This window comes from Schistosoma mansoni, chromosome 3 (assembly GCF_000237925.1).
Source record: "Schistosoma mansoni strain Puerto Rico chromosome 3, complete genome".
NCBI classification, from domain to species: Eukaryota; Metazoa; Platyhelminthes; class Trematoda; order Strigeidida; family Schistosomatidae; genus Schistosoma; species Schistosoma mansoni.
In genome coordinates, this window is record NC_031497.1 from 2,846,916 (window position 1) to 2,867,276 (window position 20,361).

Here is a 20,361-nt window from a genome sequence, read left to right on the forward strand (position 1 = left end):
TTGGTGATTTCATTAGCTAACAACAACGATTATGAAGAACTTACGATTCCATACCTCTAACTTTCAGGCCGGCTTTTTTACAGATGTATGTTAGCAGATAAAAAACTGGATCATAGTGTTCTTGTTCTTAGTTAGGTATTCACACACATTAGTTCAGTCATAAATGATAAAAATCAAGCGAATCCTTTGCATTCTCTCTGAGATTTTATCAGCTACCAAAATTTGGACACAAATGACCAAAATGTCAAAGTATTTACGTCATGCGCAGTGCTATCTCTAATATGGAATGCTTGTTCGAACATTCATCAGCATGCGAAGTACTTTGAAAATTACATCAAAGATAATGAGTATAGTTAACAAACAACTATCTTCAAAGATAAAGTTCGTTACGTGATAGAATAAAGCTTACCTTCTGCTCGTGGATCATATATCCGAATACAGTTATCAGAAGAAGCGGTCAAAATACCTCTGTTATTGACATCTGCATCATGCAAAGCATGGTTGGAAAGTATACACCGAACTTCAGCACCAGTGTTACCTTTGGCCGCTTCACAATCCCAAATACGTAGACTGTGATCCCAACTGATAGAGAGTAGCTGGTTTCCACCAGGCTTCATTTCGCCATCATTAGTAAGAGTGGAAGGTAACCAACAAATGCGTGTGACAGTTTCCCGATGTCCCGCTAAGGTGAATAACGGGATCTGTAATATATGTTGAAAGGTAAAAAAAATATAACCCGTAAAACTACTGGAAAACAACAAGTAAAAGTGTATAAACTAAGTTAATACTAATGGGTAAACATCACTATCATAACAACTGATTAGAATTCAGTTGTTTGAGATTATTAGAAGACATTCAACAAATTAAATAATCCATGGCACTTGAGGGGTGTAAATTATCTTTTTAAACAAGAGAAAATAGGGAAACTGTAGCAAACAGAAGCAGATAAAAAAGTGTGATAAATACTCAAAAAGATCTTACTCTAGTGGGTGTTTTGCTAGTCGATTTCCTCACATGTGCAATACCACCTGTTTCTTCAGACAGATCTGTAGGTTCGATTCCTTTAAAAATCAAAAAGAAGTTTAATCAATTTATTACTAAATGTCTTGATGAAATTTTTGATATACTTAGATAATAAAATATTTTTTATCTAGGAAATTACCTGCCGACCATACTTTGATAGTTGTATCCCAAGATCCTGTAGCGAAATGTGCTGGATTAGTATCAGAATTATTAGACAGGCGTGAGGCTATGGTCATCACAGTTTCAGAATGTCCACGACAAACAGCAATACAATTAACTTCATTTGAACTAAGATCCCAGTGCCATATCTGAGCTGTTTGGTCAAAACCACCAGTTACAAAAACCGCCTCATTTTTGGTTTGATCTGAAATATTTCCATAAAAAAAGTATATTAGCAACCAAAGTTTGCTTATAATTAAACTGAAATCAAACATATGGCTTGAAAATTTTAGAAGAAAACTAAAGATAGCTGTTAATTAAAAAGCAATAGATAGATCAAATGTATTTGGAAGATGCTTGGAAGTTATTAACAAAGACGTTAGCTTATTTTCACATATTTGGCACTCTATGCTACAGAGATCTCTCAAAATAAGTAAATACACAGAACACAATAACGACACACAAGTTTGTAAACTAGGGTTTAAGTGTCATACACCGTAGAGAACGGTATTGAAGCTATTACTAGACTTTAAATTAAAGTAGGTTTGAACTTGTGAGGAGACTGTTTGTAAGCTTAATATCTAGTTAAAAAGATTGAGGTACAAAAGCCTTCTATTTCGAAAACATTCTTTTATAACGCAACTACATTTTTCGTAATTGCACATTTATGTTTTTGAACAAAACAATGATAACGTATAATAACAACATTTGCCAGACATCTCATGTCACGGAGTTGTTAACATGATTAACGAAATACATAGTTTTCTTAATTTTTATCAACAAAATGTAAAGCGAGCTTGGACTACTGAGTGGTAGATTTGTACAGATAAGCAGTACCATCAGCCCTTAGATGATAGGTAAATTCACAAAAACCCTAAACACAGACGAAAAAATTCTGAGGTCCAGGTATTTTGAACGCTAAAACAAACAAAGGTGAATAACAAAAACAGTAGGCAGAGCACGGCTCTTCTAGAGTTACTGTCGGTCCTAAGCCCACACAAAGAATGAGGGTTGGGCATGGGGTTAGCGACCCCATCCCGTAGAAAAACTAACCCTCTAAAAAACGCTAACCAGAAAAAATTATTCAAACCATTTAAACTCTGCCCTCCGAGTTCACGGAAGAATTATGACGCCTCAGGATAAAAACCGACATTCTTCGGAAGTCACGGGGCCGATGCACCTTCTAACAACCAGAGCAACAATTTTTATAGGTCCATGGAACGTCCCAACAATGTGGAAGACCGGGAATACCAGTCGAATAGCAACGGAAATGAGGAGATACAAATTGGCAGTACTTGAAATCAGCAAAACTGATTACACACAAGCTGGACAACAAAGGCTAGGTACGAGAGAGATGATGCTGTACTCCGGTCACGAAGAGGAAGATGCTCCACACACTCAAGGAGTTGCTGCAATTCTGTCCAGAGAAGTACGAAATGCACTTGTAGGATGGGAATCTCACTCATCCAGGATAATAAAAGCATCATTCAGAACGAAGAAGGAGGGGATCACAATTAATGTTATCCAATGTTATGCACCCACCAACGATAGCAACGACGACGATAAAGATCAGTTCTACTCAAGGCTGCAATCAATTATAGCGAAGTGCCCAAGAAAGGATCTCACAATCCTGATGGGAAATCGAAACGCTACAGCTGGAATGGATATGAAAATATAATTGGACGACATGGACTAGGAGAGAGAAATGAAAATGGGGAGAGATTTGCAAATCTATGTGCATTCAACAAATTGGTTATAGGCGGCACAATATTTCCACACAAACACATACACAAAGCTAGATGAATCTCGCCGGACCACACCACAGAGAACCAGATAGATCATATTTGTATCAACAAAAATTCAGAAGGACAATGGAAGATGTGAGAATGAGGAGAGGAGCTGACATAGCTTTAGATCACCACCTGGTGGTGGCCAAGATGAAACTGAAGCTAAAGAAACACTGGACAACTGGACAAACAGAATTACAAGGGTTCAATACAGCCTTCCTTCGAAATACTAACAAACTCAACCAATTCAAGATAACTCTCGACAACAAGTTCCAAGCTACTCGCTTGCTCGTTGATATTCGCTCAGGTGCTGTTAACTTTCTGGCCTGAGTTATTTGACAATAAACTGTAGTTGCTGCTTCTCTTTGCCTTCTGATTTTATGCACCGTTAAGATTGAAATTATAACGGTTATCAACGTGAACGATTAACGAAGCACAGCACTACAACCAAATCGCGACACTACGGATCATCGTGGAACAATCAATTGAGTAGAACTCGTCACTATATATCAACTTTATTGACTATGAGAAGGCGTTTGACAGTGTGGATATAAGTATCTTATGAAAACTTCTTTGACACTATGGAGTTCCTGAGAAGATTGTCAACATTATCCGGAATTCATACGACGGACTACAGTGCAAAGTGGTGCATGGAGGACAGCTGACAGATGCATTTCCAGTAAGGTCCGGAGTCAGACAAGGCTGTCTACTCTCCCCTTCCTCTTTTTTCTAGTGGTTGACTGGATTATGAAGACCTCCACATCTGAGAGGAAGCACGGAATAAAATGGACATCTCAGAATCAATTGGATGATTTGGACTTCGCAGATCACCTAGATCTCCTATCTCACACACACGAACAAATACAGACGAAGACAGCAAATGTAGCAGCAGCCTCTGCATCAACAGGCCTCAACATACACAAAGGAAAAAGCAAGATTCTCAAATACAACACGGAGAACACCAACCCAGTCACACTTGATGGAGAAACTCTGGAAGAGGTGGAAACATTCACGTACCTGGGAAGCATCATTGATGAACAAGGAGGATCTGATGCAGATGTAAAGGCAAGGATTGGCAAAACAAGGACCGCATTCCTGCAATTGAAGAACATATGGGACTCAAAACATCTGTCAACTAACTTCAAAGTGAGAACCTTCAATGCGAACGTCAAGAAAGTCCTACTGTACGGAGCTGAAACGTGGAGAACTGCTACATCCATCGTCAAGAACGTACAAGTAATTACAAACAGTTGTTTACGCAAAATACTCAACATTCACTAGCTGGATACCATCAGCAACAGCCTACTGTGGGAGAGGACAAACCAGTTTCCATATGAAAAGGAAATTATGAAAAGATGTTAGAAGTGGATATTACATACATTAAGGAAATCACGGGACTGCATCATGAGGCAAGCCCTAAATTGGGATCCGGAAGGGAAGCGCAAAAGAGAAAGGTCAAAGAACACATTACGTCGGGAAATAGAGGCAGATATGAAAAGGATGAATGTTAACTGGAAAGGATTGCCCAGGACAGGATTGGATGGAGAATGCTGGTGGGTGACGTAGGCTCCTCCACGAGGGGTAACAGGCAAGTAAGTAAGTAAACGGTTGTCTAAAACGTTTACATTATAGATCTTAAATTGTATGCATGGTTTTTTGGGAAATCTGAGTCACATAATGGAAGCAAACTACAGAAAACACTGGATATAAGTATTATTCAGGAACGCAAAGATTTAGACTTGGTTTAACCAAACAGTGATAATGTTAATGAACTACTTGGGGCAGTGAACTTGAATGTATTAAGGTGCACAAGCGACCTTGATGTTTCAAATAGGACTTTTTCCGATAAATAGGATCGAAATTGCACATGGCTTCTTGACAATCGCCCTCCGACAACATAATATTAAATAGTGCTGGGTCATTCTCTTTCGGCTTTCTTTTACCATTGGAAACAACTGGAAAGGAATACAAAGAGAATGACTCAACGCTATTTGATATTATGTTGTCGGAGGGAAATTTTTAAGAAGCGAGTTTGAGTCAATTAGTTTTATAATGACATTATGAACTTAAAATATAAACATTGCTCCAGAGTAACAACCAAGTTGTATAATTTATATCAATCACTACGACGTGACTATAAAACTTAGGCGTCTTCCCGAAATCAAGCGATAAGGAATATATATCGGTAATGCATGATAATACTACTAACAGTTCAAAACAGCACATATGCCACCTATAATTGTGAATCCTGGTAAATCCAAAATGACTCATAGCTATATTGAATTTACATATTGATATTACTACATATAAAGATGCTTACAAAATCCAAGAACAATAGGAGACCTACCTAGACTGATCCATTCTACACATTTAACTTTCTCCTCCAACTCCATAGATAATATGGCACTTTTGCTATCCAAGCTCCATATATGCAGTGTACCATCGTAACCACCTGTTAGAATGCTAACAGAAAACAAAATAAATTTCAGCGAAAAACGAAGATAGTCGATATCAACCGTCTGAACACAGTATGATTTGGGTGTTATGATAATTTAATCTCTATCCTAAGTGATGAAGTGAGAAAACATAACATTTTAGTATCATTGGTGTAATTCAAGATGTGTCCTGGTGTATCCGTCATATATGAGCTAGGATGTAACGGTATGCCGGCACATCTATTGATAGTCAGTCCGTGGTTTTAAATATTGCATTATTGTAGAACTATCTGAAGCTTTGGCCTAGTGATTAAAACACCCAAATTTCAAAAATAGGTCAGAGGTTCGGACTATACCTTACGTATGTCAGATGCCTGGTAAAACTACTAACCCACACATTGTGGGTCACAGTTAAGTGAACGAAACTTTACTAGGCAGACGAGTAAACACGGTCACTTTTATGTATTCGGCTACTACTTTGTCACAGTTACAGCATACACCCACGCGATGAAGTAAATAACTAAACTACGGCTGCAACTTATTGAAAACCGAAAGCCAATACATAAGCGTCATAGGTATGTCTTGCTTATTGAGAACACTAGAGGGCCCAAGCAGTACGTTACATACGTCAAGCAAATAACCTACTTATAAAGGCTACCCAATTTATTTTAAGCCCATTAGCAGATAAAGTATAATTACATTAACACAAACAAGTAATCTACTAAAACCAAAAGTTATGAGTCAAGAGTGTAAGACAACTATCTTTCCAATTCAGTAGTTACGTTTCAGGGGTAGGGCAAAGCAGTATATTTACGGCCAGTATATGCTAATTTTAAAGGCAAGCCCACTATCTCATTGATACTATAAATATTGCGGTTTGTCTGAATCAGTATAAGCAACGAAGATGAGTACTGAAGGTAATTCTGAAAAGGCCTTACTTAGCTGGACATTTGAGGGCTAATTATTTTTGACAATCTGCTGTGAAATATAAAACAATGAGGCATTAAGTAAACGAGTTGCTAACAACTACTTTACACATCTGCAACTGTCATCAGTTTGTAACCGAGAAATTCAATAGAATAACTCCCACAAACAAATGTTAAATTAAAGATCACTTTGATGGTCTTAATTCTACATGCTTATTTGACAAAATTACAAAACAATTATCAGTAGGAAGCATTAGCCGCATGATAACCACTTACTACTTGTCACAGCGTCTGACACAGCTGATCAAGTCATCCTGCACATATTCTCTTTCGTATTTTGGTGGTTGTTGTTTAGGACAAAACTCAATGTCAATGGTTTCCTAAAGCAATGACATCTGACTGAACAATGACTCACGGATATAACCTCTTTCTCTGATAAGTATTCATGCAGAGTTGAAGTTAGAATCACATTATCCACGAGAAACATAAATTCCGGATATGTCCTGGACTCTCTGCTTTCTGTACAATAATGTGTAAGAAAAGCATATTACCATCTAGCAGAACTTTGACTAAATTATTGAGTTCTTCAATAGTCGTGTGTTGTGGTACCGCAATCGGTGCGGAAGGAACAGAATACCTTGAAGGTAATTTACAGCTTCATTGAAGACCTACTGTTTGAATTTCGTGTAAAAAGTGATTTGGACGTCCTGATCCATTAGTGCACGCCAAATTGTAGCACAGAAGCCAAATGCACCGCCACAAATAGCTATGATTTAGATCCAGATTCAGAAACAAATAATAAGTACAGAAGACCTACGGCCTGTTTTAGTCCTTTTCTACTAAGCTCCTGAGAGTGTCTTTCCTACTATTTTATGAGTCAATCGAAGAGTCTGACACCACTTCTTTGGGCAACAGGTTCCAAAAATGGATGACTCACTATGAAAATCTGTATGGCACGGATATTTTTGTTCGTTATTGACTTTTATACTCACCTACTGTGTCCTACAAGTTTTTCCGGCTCAGCCATAACAAGGAGAGAGGATGTATCAGGTCCGAAACTATTTGTTAGTATTCTATGCATCAAAATCAGATTACCATTTAATTTTCTACAGAATAAAGAGATCTGTCTTCTTAAGCGGCCTTGTATGGTAAACCAAGGAGTCCCAGGATTGCACGGGTAGCCGCCCTCTGTATTTCTCCCAGGATATCAGAGTAACCTTTTAAACATGGGGCTTGCAGCCTAAATGCAGTTTTCAAGCTTAGTTATGCATACTGTAATGAACATAGAAGCATCTAACTTGGTTAATGTTCGTCTTAAAGCTCACATGGTTCTAGACCCCTTAGCTGCAACCTCCTGTCAGTGGGCCGTTGTCTTAAGATCATGACTCACTGTCACCTCAAGATCTTTGTAAGGCCGGATCACGGGTACAGGCAATTCCCCTATGCCTTACCTATTTACCTTTGTGTCGCAAAAGTACATATAGGTACACTTTACTGCTTTAATAGGCACCAGACATTTCTCAGACCAACTAATCAGAATGTCTCAGTCTTTCTGAAGTGCTCATTCATCTGCGTCTCCTGATATTTCTCCCCAGATATTTACATAGTCATTGTATTGTAGGGTCACTGAATATCGAACAGATCATTGATCCCTGTCAAAGTCAAGAATAGTCAACGCGCATCAATCATTTATATGCCATGGACTGGCCCACGCGGCAGTGGTTGTTCTTTCACTTCTGTAATTTCGTGGTTGTACCTTAGCTAATATATTCTTGTAATAACGTCTTTTGTGTTGTACAGTCTCCATAGCGTCCATGATCCTTTGATGCGTCGATGGTTCAATCCACGTAAGGGCCGGTCGCGAGGTGTGACTTCAGCATTAGTTGGTTCGTCACCATTCTCGTCTAACTCTAGTAGGCCCCCAATCATTTAGACTTAGAACATCAACGTTGATGTTCTACACTGGTGAGCAAGACCTCGAATAACGCAACCTATCATTATGATCTTTTTTATTGCATTCTATACTTATTATTTTTCATTTTTTAACTCCGGCTATCTTTATCAGTTTCTGTGAACATTCGTTGCTCCATATCAATGTTGATTAGTATTTCAACTGAAATAATTAGTTCAATCGATAGAACTAACCAATCAACTGCGACTATAATCGACTATCGTGGTTCTTTAACAAGCATTAGCAGCATGTAAATGCTCCTGTGTAATATGTCTGTTAAAATATCAACCACTCGTAAGTATAGTCTCAAGGCAACACGAACGCATATCTGTTTGCATCTTATCCACTTGTATAACCAATACAGGATAAACTGTCGATTATAAATTCATCTTTCTGCTTAATCACTATTAACTAACTACTATCAGAAAATATCTACTAGAATATTTTATTTTCTTGACCACTGCCTGCCTAATTTCCAATTGCTGAGTTCCATGGCGAATCAGAGGATACAAATGCTAGAAATTTACGGTGAGTTTGAACTATAAATTTCCTGCAATGTTAGATCTTGTTTAGACTGTTTCGCCAGGCAATGCTACGTGTTTGGCTCCAATCAAATTTGGACTTATACAAATTCAGTCTACAATGCTTCGTTAATCTACGAATTCAATCAACAAATTTCAATTACTTTGGAGCAAGAGTAACCCAGGCTAGTTTCATAATTGCGTTAGTTAATTTCGTATAATATTGATGATGTTTAATAACATTTCGAGGCTACTTTCACTTCGAGTAGTCATATATTCTGTCACTGCCGTCACGTTTTAGTCGAAACTATGTACATTTATGACTCGTAAGTCAACATGCTGTAGAAAAACGTATTACGTGTACACGAGCAATCTTAGTCCATGTCCTTACTAGACAATTCATCGTATTTAATATGTCACTTAACGCTAGATAATAAGCCATTTTACGAAACGATCACGTTATCTAAACCTAAACTTTAGTTACATTGGTGGTTACCATTTAAATTAATGTTTACTATGCGCTTTGTATTTGCTGTTATCTCACACGGTAAATCATGGCTCGATTTTCTTATTGCACGAAAGTCACTTTAATTCTGTCTTCGGCTCATTCACATGCAATACGGGTTTGGAAAATATCTAAACGACCTCTGAAATTCTCCACGAACCCCACGATAGTCTTCGTACATGTTTGCTATTACACATCCAATTGCTATATTAACGATGCCCAAACGAACGTTCAGTACAAATGTCAGTATACGAAAGGATGTTACTTCGATGTGACATTACAACACATCCGAACTATTGTAGTTATTCAAATTCGACGTCGTATTTCTTTTCATCTCATGAAGTATTGTTTCCGCGTGGCTGTTACCTAATAGATGTTTCGGTACATCAATCGGCTGTTCAACTACTCGACGATCTGAAGCCTGTCCAGTTCAATTGGTGGTTTGACGACACTCATTCACGCGAATCGTCGGTTTACGCAGTCGAGCGCATCTCCTGCAAACTGACAACGATATTGTCGTCTCGACCCCAACACTGACAGCATTTTTCACCGATATCATTGACATGAGTCCAGAGTGACACTCTTGGTTTCTGATGTTCTTTTCGACATTTTTCGGTTCACTCATCAAACACACGTGCAGTACTCACCGTTTATCATCTCTTAGAAACTCATCGTGCCACCTTCGCTCTCGATCTGTATTCTTCAACCCTTATTGATTTTCACAGCAGTTATCAGTTTTTCCAAACTGACTGCAAGTTGATCAGAAGCTTCGCACAAGAAAACCACGACTTATCTTCACGGTAATACTTCTGTACTTACAGTTAGTCTATTAAATATAGGTATAACTAGAAATCGACGCTTACGAACAGTTGTAAACGACGCTTACTGACTTTCTACTCTGTACCGAGGGCAGTACAAACATCGGCATCGATTGATAATACACTTATCGTACTATCACTGTGACATCACTACTCTTGCGGCAAACTTAACGTTTCTCATCTGAGGAACTCAACCACTTGTCAGAGCTATCTTTTTCAACGCGACTTGATAAAACTCTAAAATATTTCTTTTTCTATTATTTCTATGGTTGATCGCTTAACATTCAACCAACGTCCTTGTTACGTGTTATTACTCGTTGTTTCCCGATCAGTTTCTGCAGCCTCCTTTCCATTTCTCTTACAGCTCGGCAATACCCGGAGGATTCCTATTAATCGTTTGGCAACCTCCGGCGCGCGACTACTCCCAACATGTTTGGTATCGATTCAAACGGCCGTTGAATCTGGTGGGGGAGTATTGTAGGGTCACTGAATATCGAACAGATCATTGATCCCTGTCAAAGTCAAGAATAGTCAACGCGCATCAATCATTTATATGCCATGGACTGGCCCACGCGGCAGTGGTTGTTCTTTCACTTCTGTAATTTCGTGGTTGTACCTTAGCTAATATATTCTTGTAATAACGTCTTTTGTGTTGTACAGTCTCCATAGCGTCCATGATCCTTTGATGCGTCGATGGTTCAATCCACGTAAGGGCCGGTCGCGAGGTGTGACTTCAGCATTAGTTGGTTCGTCACCATTCTCGTCTAACTCTAGTAGGCCCCCAATCATTTAGACTTAGAACATCAATGTTGATGTTTTACAGTATAATAACATTAGGGACTCAACAAAACTCAAGAGTTCTTTTACGTGCAGCATAAAAAGTAAAGGACCTAAAACAGAATCTCGTGGAACCCCATTAAGTTATGGTTTCTGGGAGAAGCACTTAGAATTCACTCTTATTTTCTGTGTACTAAATACCAAGAAATCCGTCAACCATTTTGGGAGGGAGCCGGCAATGCCTAGATTTTCCAGCTACATGGATAGTCTCTTTATGGCGCCTTATCAAATGCTTTGCTGAAGTCTAAGTAGACGAAATCAACAAATTTTCTATTATCTAGATCACTTATCACTTGCTCTCTTGCTATGATGAGATTTATTGCACAAGATAAAACTTGCATGAAACTACTTTGTATAATAAGTCACTGGTTTCCGCGAATGACATTCTGGTATGTTGATTCTTATTTCCACTATTTTAACTGCTGCAGCAGTGAGGCTGTCAGGTCTTTAGTTTCACGGATGTGGTTTCGATCTTCTTCGTTGAGTTGGAGTGACAAATACATCCTTCTGGTTTATATATCGCAGATGGTTCACAACATGAATATATTGTTGATACAGAAAATATAAAGTCCACGGTTTCATCCAAGAACTTGAAATCTCTAGATCCCAACGTTGTAGTATGACCCACTGAAATATCAGTATTGGGGATTACTGGACACAAACTGCCCATACAAGGACGCTGCGAATCGCTAATCAGCGATGACAATTCTCCATACATGCCTTATGAGCTTTTAGCTAGTGAGACAGAACATCCAATACTGGGTTTCAAATATACGAAAAGGCCTAAAGTGGAGTTGTGTCTATTAGTCCCTTGGGGAGATTCTGATGTTTTACCTAAAGATTTGGTAGCTGTGTGTTCCACGTGCAGCAGGGGGATGAGGATTAAGCCTAGAAAACTTCGACAACAGGGTGACCCAGTCTTTCTTAGAAAACAAAAAGGTCCTTATGGCCTTGGGGAACCAATACATAGGAAATTGAACGATTTGCGTGCGAAGTGTATAACTGAACCGATACAGTCTACAACAAGTGGTACTCCTACTGTTACGCCCTTGAAATATGATGGCAAGACCCCTAGAATATGTGATGATTACAGATTAACGCTGAACTCCCATTTGTTGAAGCAAATGACAGTGAAAGCTGAAGATATTGTTGTAAGACCTATCCTCATCTATTTTGACAGCAACTAACACTCCTTCTGTTCTATTCAAATACAACTCCCTTTCGTTTGGTTTAAGTTGTTCTCCATCCATATTTCTGGAAGTGATGGGTAATATGGTCAGTGATCTTAAAGGTGTTGCAGTTTATTAAAACGATCTTATTGTGCATGATTTTTATAAGTTAGCTCATGATCAGAACTTAATGCTCTATTGCGTCGTTTAATTGAGAAGAATATTATGGTGAATCCAAACAAGTGTTCATTTCGTATGTCTAGTTTTGAATACCTTGGATACCCAGCTGGCAGTAACGGTTTTAAATCAGATATTAAGCGACTAGTCCCATTGACAAATGCACCATCTCAGAATTTCCGAAATAGTTCAATTTAAAGCAGGTAGAAATAGATGAGCAAAAATGAACGTATTATATTTGGAATTCGAAACAGCGGGGAATCAAATGCAAAATAACTATCAGTTAGTACAATTAGTCTGGTCAGATACAAATGTTTGAGTTACGAGTTTTACGTTAGTTACTCAACATGGTGTTACTTCTGGGTATTAAACTCACAGTCCTTATTGGTTTTGTCTCATCGCCAACCTAATTACCGATTCTTTTAACATGAATAGAGTGTTCTGTTAATGTTGTGAACGCGGGCTAAGAGAGGAGAGACCAATTTGTTGTTCAATGCGAAATCACACAATGGCTTAGGAAAATATGAAAGTCATACATTAAATACATTATTTGCACGTGTTCTACCAGTTTTCCTTCACATACTTTGTGGTTCCCTCAATTCCGTTGTTACTTTATTTGCTCACTTTTTCCTTTCCTGTTATTTTTAGTTCAGTCTTCTGATGACAGGTATTCAACTTCTGATTGCTGCTATGTACTGCTTATATCTGTTAACATAAGAAGCATACACCACACCAAATCATCTGCTGGTAGTAAATTACTTATGGCTGATTCGGTCAATTGTACGTTTTGTAGATGCAGTCCGAATAGCTTAGTATTTTTTCACTTTTAAAGATTCTTTGTGAATTGTGTCCACGTCTTTTTATTCCGTCGTTATTTTTCTCCGCATCCTAACCACAGGAAACGTATCATTTACTGTTCTCTCGTAAATGTTTGCTGTTATGCATAATTTCACTTACCATTACTGGGCCAGTGATATTATTTGAAATTTGAAACAGTGATTAAGATAGTAATGAGGAAGCGTTAAAAATATTGAAAACGATGTGATTTTTGCAAAAAAGTCAACTCGTAAAATTAAGTGGAGGATTCAGGGACACAGATACTATTTCACAATTAAGTAACACCATGAAATCAAAAATTAAAAAAAAAGGTTATCCGAAATTCATACTGTAGGAAGTATGTCACATTTAGTGGACCCTCACAATAACATAGAGGTGCCACAAATATTTAAGGTTTTACAACGCCTTTGTTAGTAACACCTTCATAATCGATGGATTCCAACCCAGTCAAACCAGAGGTCAGAAATAAAGATGTCCGGAGACGTGTTTGGAAAACTATCGATATGCCGAGAAGCGTTTGGTCTATGCTGGTTAATATTTGCAACGGATGAGTAGCACCGCACACCCAGTCGGGATCTGGCGCGGATGCTTAACCGAGCGTCTTCAGCTGGGGTGTGTCCAGTAATACTAATGAGGTTAGAGTCAGTGTTCAAGAATCACGGAATTATTTATTTCGGGGATTTACTTTCCGCTACGAACCTAACCAAGATATTACTGCATGGGAAAGTAATAATGTTTAAAACAAATATCACTATATAAAACTGCGATGGCAGTGCGTAAATAAAAAATGTGGTAAAACATGGTAAACAAGATCAAACAATCTACTATATATCAACGTTGATAATCAATATCGAATGATTGAAAGCCTACTCGAGTTAGACGGGTTCGGTGTGACAAACCAGCTAACTTCGAAGTCACACCTAGTGGTCAACATCTAGCGTGGATTACCCCTTCAACGTATTACAGTGCTATGGCTGCTTTGAAGACCGTATAACACAAAGGACATTATTATGGAAATATGTTGATAAGAATGAGTACAGAGAAGATAGCGAGACCACCACCTTATGCTCCAGTCCATGGTATACGATTAACTGATGCGCGTTTGTTGTCCTTGACTTTGACAGGGATCGATGATTTTTTCGATATTCAGTGACCCAACTGCCGGATGATTTTTCTAGGACTCAGTGATATTTCACTTCCCCTACAGTAGTTTTCAAAGAATTAGTTTCAGAATGATTAAATAACAGTAAAGAGAATTGAAACAATATAAACCCTCAAGTCACGAGTTTCTCTGTTGTTAGTAAAAAGTACAACTTCCGTCAACAGAATTCTGAAGTAGGATAACGATCATTGCTTATGTTATAACGTATACCCTCTTTATATATATGAACGTGCAATTAGAGAGGAGTGGATTTTACTGATCGGACGCAAATGATACTTGAAATCGTACGAGCAGTCTTGATTACTACTCGGTCCTGCTATACGCCTAGCCCAGCCAGTTGAGTGCAGAACACAAATAACAGCCTCGGCAATATGAATCATTATTCACAAGCATACTGGGTTTATATACTAACCAAACAGACCACATCATACCAAAAGATAGAAAAATAACATTTGTACAATAATTGGCCAATGTGGCTGTGGATAGGGGGAAAGTGATCAATAATAATAGTTCAAAGGTCAAAATAAAGGTTATGATAAGAGGAACACGAATACGATTAGGTCAGTTATTTAACAACTATACAACAGGAAATAGGCATATTACATTTGTCCATAAATAGACCTCAGATTTACCATTCATAATTCACCAGGGGATATAACAGCTTATCGACGGGATTTTTATAAAATGTTTATAAACCATATGCGACAACTTACGGTGAAACTTTCATCAGCGTGAGATCAAACGGAAAATAGTTACAATGAATTACCAGTGTCAATTGTTTCTTATATTATCTTTCTTTCTTAGATGATGGACACATTGATATGTCGATTTCGCGAACACCGAAGTCTACTAATAATGATTAGAACTGCTCAACTTTTATACAAGAAACGTATCTAATGTGTAACATCAATTTACATAAAATCAAGTTGTATTTGGTAAGTGATTAGTAGGTATCAATATTCTCTCACATGATAAATCATGTTTAAGAGTTATTTAGTAACTAAACGTAATAACGACGTCAAGAATTTAACAATATTTCAACACAAACATGATAAGTTGTATGTTTTTATTTGCTCTATGTTTGGTTGTCTAAAATAACCAGATTAAAATCGATTTAACTACTAGATCAGACTCCCTGTACTTTTGAAAAAAAAGTGAGTTATAAACGCATAAAGTGAATAAATTAAAGTTAGGCAAAAGAATTTTAATTCAGAGCTGAGGAACAATGATTCCTCAAAATACTCCGTAACATATAACGCATACGCTAAGACATTTTACCCGGGATTTTTTACCATCTTCTTACAGTGTTAAAATGTATGATACATTGAGAATGAGTCAATAATCATAGGTGAAAGCAAAGTTTCAGCCGAAAGCATTATAGTCAGTTTAAACTACTGAATTGGACAATTAATTCAGTCCATTGCCTGTGTAGTTTAAAAGCTCATGTTTTCAAGTTATTTAGTTAAACTCTACCAGTTTCTTTTGAACTGATAATCCAACCAACAACCAAATACAGAAGAGCAAGTTACATTAAAAATACTAAGTCGACAATGATTTATGTTTGATGATGTTAAAAATATCAAATGCTGAATGCTAATACTGGTTTAAAATTGGTCCTGAGTTTGATCCCTGACACGGTCGTAGGAGTACACTCTTGAGGAGTCCTAAACTGGGGCGAAAAAGTTGTTCAGTGCTCCTTGGTCTCCAATGGTTCTCAAGTTAGCGCCATCTAATGTCGAAAACTATCATCAAATTGAACCAGGAACAAAAAACAACTTAAAAACATTTGTCTCATATATAAATCAATATTTATAACCTCATGTATACCGAGATGTTATTTCTTCAAACTTTCAATATTGTTAATTGTTGTCAACTGGATAGCACTTTTTTACAAACGAAGCAACTACATTGGAAAAATAATAATTTTCACCCCTTAGACTCCAGTCCCATAAATGATTTGATTTAGAGTTCATTAATTATATGTCTATGTAAAGATGACTAAAAATTGATGTGATATGAATTAACATGTTTATTGTCTACAAGTTTATATCATTCCCAAATGTTTTTATAAGTTGATCACTTATACTATGACTGACTATTTATTGACTTACATCTCTTTAAGCTCTTTTTCCTTTCTATACACATAATATTAATCGATAAATTCTAATTAATTAATCCTGTCTCCACGATATAAATATTCAGTATGCTTAATAAATAAAGTGCTCAACGTCTAATGGTGATCAGTTATTCATTGACCTGTTTAAGTATATGTTGTGTCTACAGGAGTAGTAGACAAATGTTAAAAACAATCTTTTTTTCAAATACTGAACTGACGGTTTGAATCGTTCTCAACCTACTTTAGTCTGAACATCTGAGACGTGTCATTAGTTTACACATCCTTAAGTAGATGACTCAGTCGAATAAATGATTATGCATATGGTTACCTAATAACATTGGTTAAACTAAGGTACAGGTAAGTAGCTGAATGTGTACACTGAAATTATGCAAAATAATTAATTATTTTTCATTCGTTTTTTATAATGAATAGTGTTGAAATAGTTGATTTAATAGTTCACGTAACTTCTTACTAAACTCAACATCAATTTTTTGACACAAAGATATCACGACAAATCTTTGGAGTTTTTATATGAAGCAAGTTTGCCAAATCATTTGCAAATACTGTCGTGAACTGTAAAAATATGAGTGTTTTAGAATTATCACTTCTCACTTCATTTAACAAAATATCCACAAGCATTTGAAAGGAAATCAAAAATGAATTAAATTGTCTGTATTCATAAGTTACTAAGTATGGAAAGAAGACAAAAGTAATCCAGTAAGCAAAACACTACAATCTAATGTAGCAGAAGTGAATCATAGAGAAACGGTGTTCCTCATAGAAACAGTCAAGTAGGAATTTAGACAATAGTTATTCATAATGAGCATTTTGTAAGAGCTTAAAGTACGTAAAAGTTAAGTGAGACTAAGTGTATAAAACAACTCAAATGTACTAGTACGAAAGATTCAATCTCGACAAATATTGTTACTTAGAACATCAATGATACAGTGACGTTGTATCATTTGTCACTGAATAGTGCAATACACCTAGAGGTACACTTGACTAAGAGTGTGACAGGTATAGATAAGTTATTTTTACAGTTCTGTGAGAAAATTAGAGAAACTTAGGTGGTCTAATTTTTTGTAACGATCTTTTATACCACTGTTGTTAATGACGTTTTATGATGGTCATAGCTAACAAATAAATACAATCATTTCACGAATAATTTCTTTTATTATAGTAGGTGATAAAACAAATAGATAAGAAAAGCATCATAAAAGACATGTCACAGTTTATTGTCTAGTATTTATTAACGTCTAGCTATTAAATCATCTGATACTGATGAGACACTAGTTAAAGGCAATGAAATGAATATCATTAACGTACTTATTTTGCACAATATTAATACTATGAAAAAGAGAATTCAGCGAAGAAAATTTTCTTTTCGACGAAATCATTTACTTAGGCTGAAACGATTTGTCCAACCTCTCACCCTTCCTTGGCTCTGATTCCCTTAATAGATATGTTTCTGGTTGTTTTTGCTTTTTATCCTTTTTTTCTGCACTTTTATTTGATCATTATCGATTTTTTGTTTTTTAAATTACTGTCTTATATTTTTAACTCTAATCAGTTATTATTATTCACTTAGTATTGTTTGTTTGAATCTTCCCATTGATGTTTAGCACTGCGACTGGTCAGTCTCTTATTGGCATATGTGCATACTGTGCGTACTGCCTCGATATAGTCTTACTTCATAAACATTGTAAGCAAAGATGAATAGTGGCTAGCAGTGGAATCCAGTTTGACGCGCGTTTTGTCCTATTTGGGACTAGTCGGCTGAATGTACCTGCATCTCAGAGTTGATGTTCACTCTATTATTATTATTACTATTATTATTATTATTATCATTATTATTATTATCATTTTTATTATTATTATTATTACCTTATACAAGTTTTCTTGATTATTATTCAGTCTATTATTATGACCTTTGTGTTTGTCACTTTTCTTCATATCTGTCAATTGGACTATGATCTGATCCATAAATTATTTTCTTCCTTAACCCTTGATTAGTACATCACCTGATTTGTTATTTATTATCGAATCAATTTATAATGCAATCTTTCTTAGCCTCCTGTAGACATATATTTTCCATATAACTATATATATACGAATGTACAGCTTAGGTAAATGATTTCATTGAAAAGAAAGTTTTCTTCACTGAATTCTCTCGTTTTCTTATTAATACTATGAATAATGAATACAAATTCACAGAAGATTTGTGTTATTTTTTTTATTTTTTTGATTATATTTCTTCTTATTCACTGACATAGAGGATAAATTAAATTATTAGAAGTAATAAAAAAGTATCTCTGATTTGTTTATATCAAGTTGTCAAATTGTCTATTGAATACATCCTAGATACAAACAATCCAAAATAACCATACAATTGTCTTTTTTATTTTTTTACATATTAAATAAATTCTAGCTAACTCTTAATAGTTAATTCAATGTCAATAATATATAAACATATACAAAATAGTTTGTTATAGCTTATAGAAAAAATTTGTTATTTACAATTAAAAAAATTTTTTTTCTTTACAAATATAGATAATAAATTAAGAATATTAATATTAATAGTTGAGATCATGAATCAATTGAAGCTAGATCATCATGGAAAACCTGGGAGCATTGGATGAGCACTGTTGAGGAGTCCCACAATAGGATGAAACAGCCATCCAGCCCTTCCAAGTTTTCCATGGTGGTCTAGCTTCAATTAATTCATGATCTCAACTATTGAAATTACTAATAATATCCACAAAAACCGATTTTGTAATTAGGAATAGTTTTAAGACAAATATCTTGCTTCAATAATTGTTGATAATTCCAAATAGGCATATTCTATTATGAAATAATAAATGAAGCTATCATTGAAATTAGTTTAATGGATACCTTGTATAGATATGAAATTTTTTTTCTTTACATAATTGAATGAATTTAACAACAACAACAACAACATTCTAAATATGATTCACCTCGTAACATATTTTGAACACATGTCCATGGCCATTGTATGACTTTTAATAAATTTTCTGTACATTCAGTTAATTTTTCTGAACATGGATTACATATAATTAATAATATATATACCCATGATAAACATAATGATATAGGTATAGCAAATATAATTAATGTTATAAACCATAATACACTATTACAATGACGTTTAGATTTAGAAGACATAACATTAAAACTACTTTATTTTTTAAAAAAAAACTTTCGAATTGTTCAGGTATTTAGTCAATTAATATGATTGGATAAATTATTCGCTCAAAAAAATCAATAAACACGTGTGATTGGACAACGAATTATATATATAAATCATCAATTTATTGATCACATGACCAGTATATATATTGTCAATTATTCTTTGAATAAACTGTTGACATGCAAGTACTTTAAACTTTATATAAAACTTTTGTCCTTTTTTGTCCATATTACTAGTTAATTGTACTTTAATAAAAGTTAATTTAGTCAACCACCACAACAATAAAAAACTATTTTTATGAATAAATTATTTAAAAAAATTGATAGGGAAACATCATAAATTATTAAGTATTGATAATAATAATACTGGAGAACTTATTGAAAATTGAAAAGTGTTTGAAATATTTTTTAAATAATTATTGATTTTAAATAAGTTTTATTTAATTTTAGAAATTAATTGTATTTATATTTTCTTATTTAATTTGATTGGTCAACTTATTAAATTATTTTCATAGTTGAAATCATGAGTCAATTGAAGCTAGACCACCATGGAAAATCTGGAAGCACTGGACGACCGTTTCGTCCTGTTATGGGACTCCTCAGCAGTGCGCATCCACGATCCCGCCTCGCTCCAGAGCACTTAACCGATAAACCACTGAGACGGCATCCAACGGTGGTAATGTCTAACTTCAACCAATCCACAATGTTTGAGCAACCGTTCACCAATTCCC

At 35.7% G+C, this 20,361-nt stretch overlaps 1 protein-coding gene across 1 annotated transcript; it reads right to left on the reverse strand.

Moving 5' to 3' along the window:
* Nucleotides 1–386: 386 nt before the first annotated feature.
* On the reverse strand, nucleotides 387–7,046 carry Smp_040450 (hypothetical protein; the record flags this gene model as incomplete). Its single annotated transcript, XM_018798895.1, has 8 exons — nucleotides 387–701; nucleotides 982–1,061; nucleotides 1,163–1,387; nucleotides 5,317–5,432; nucleotides 6,607–6,710; nucleotides 6,746–6,849; nucleotides 6,882–6,967; nucleotides 7,003–7,046. 8 exons carry the CDS (start codon nucleotides 7,044–7,046, stop codon nucleotides 387–389), a joined length of 1,074 nt encoding a protein of 357 aa, XP_018650739.1.
* Between the last annotated feature and the right edge of the window lie 13,315 nt (nucleotides 7,047–20,361).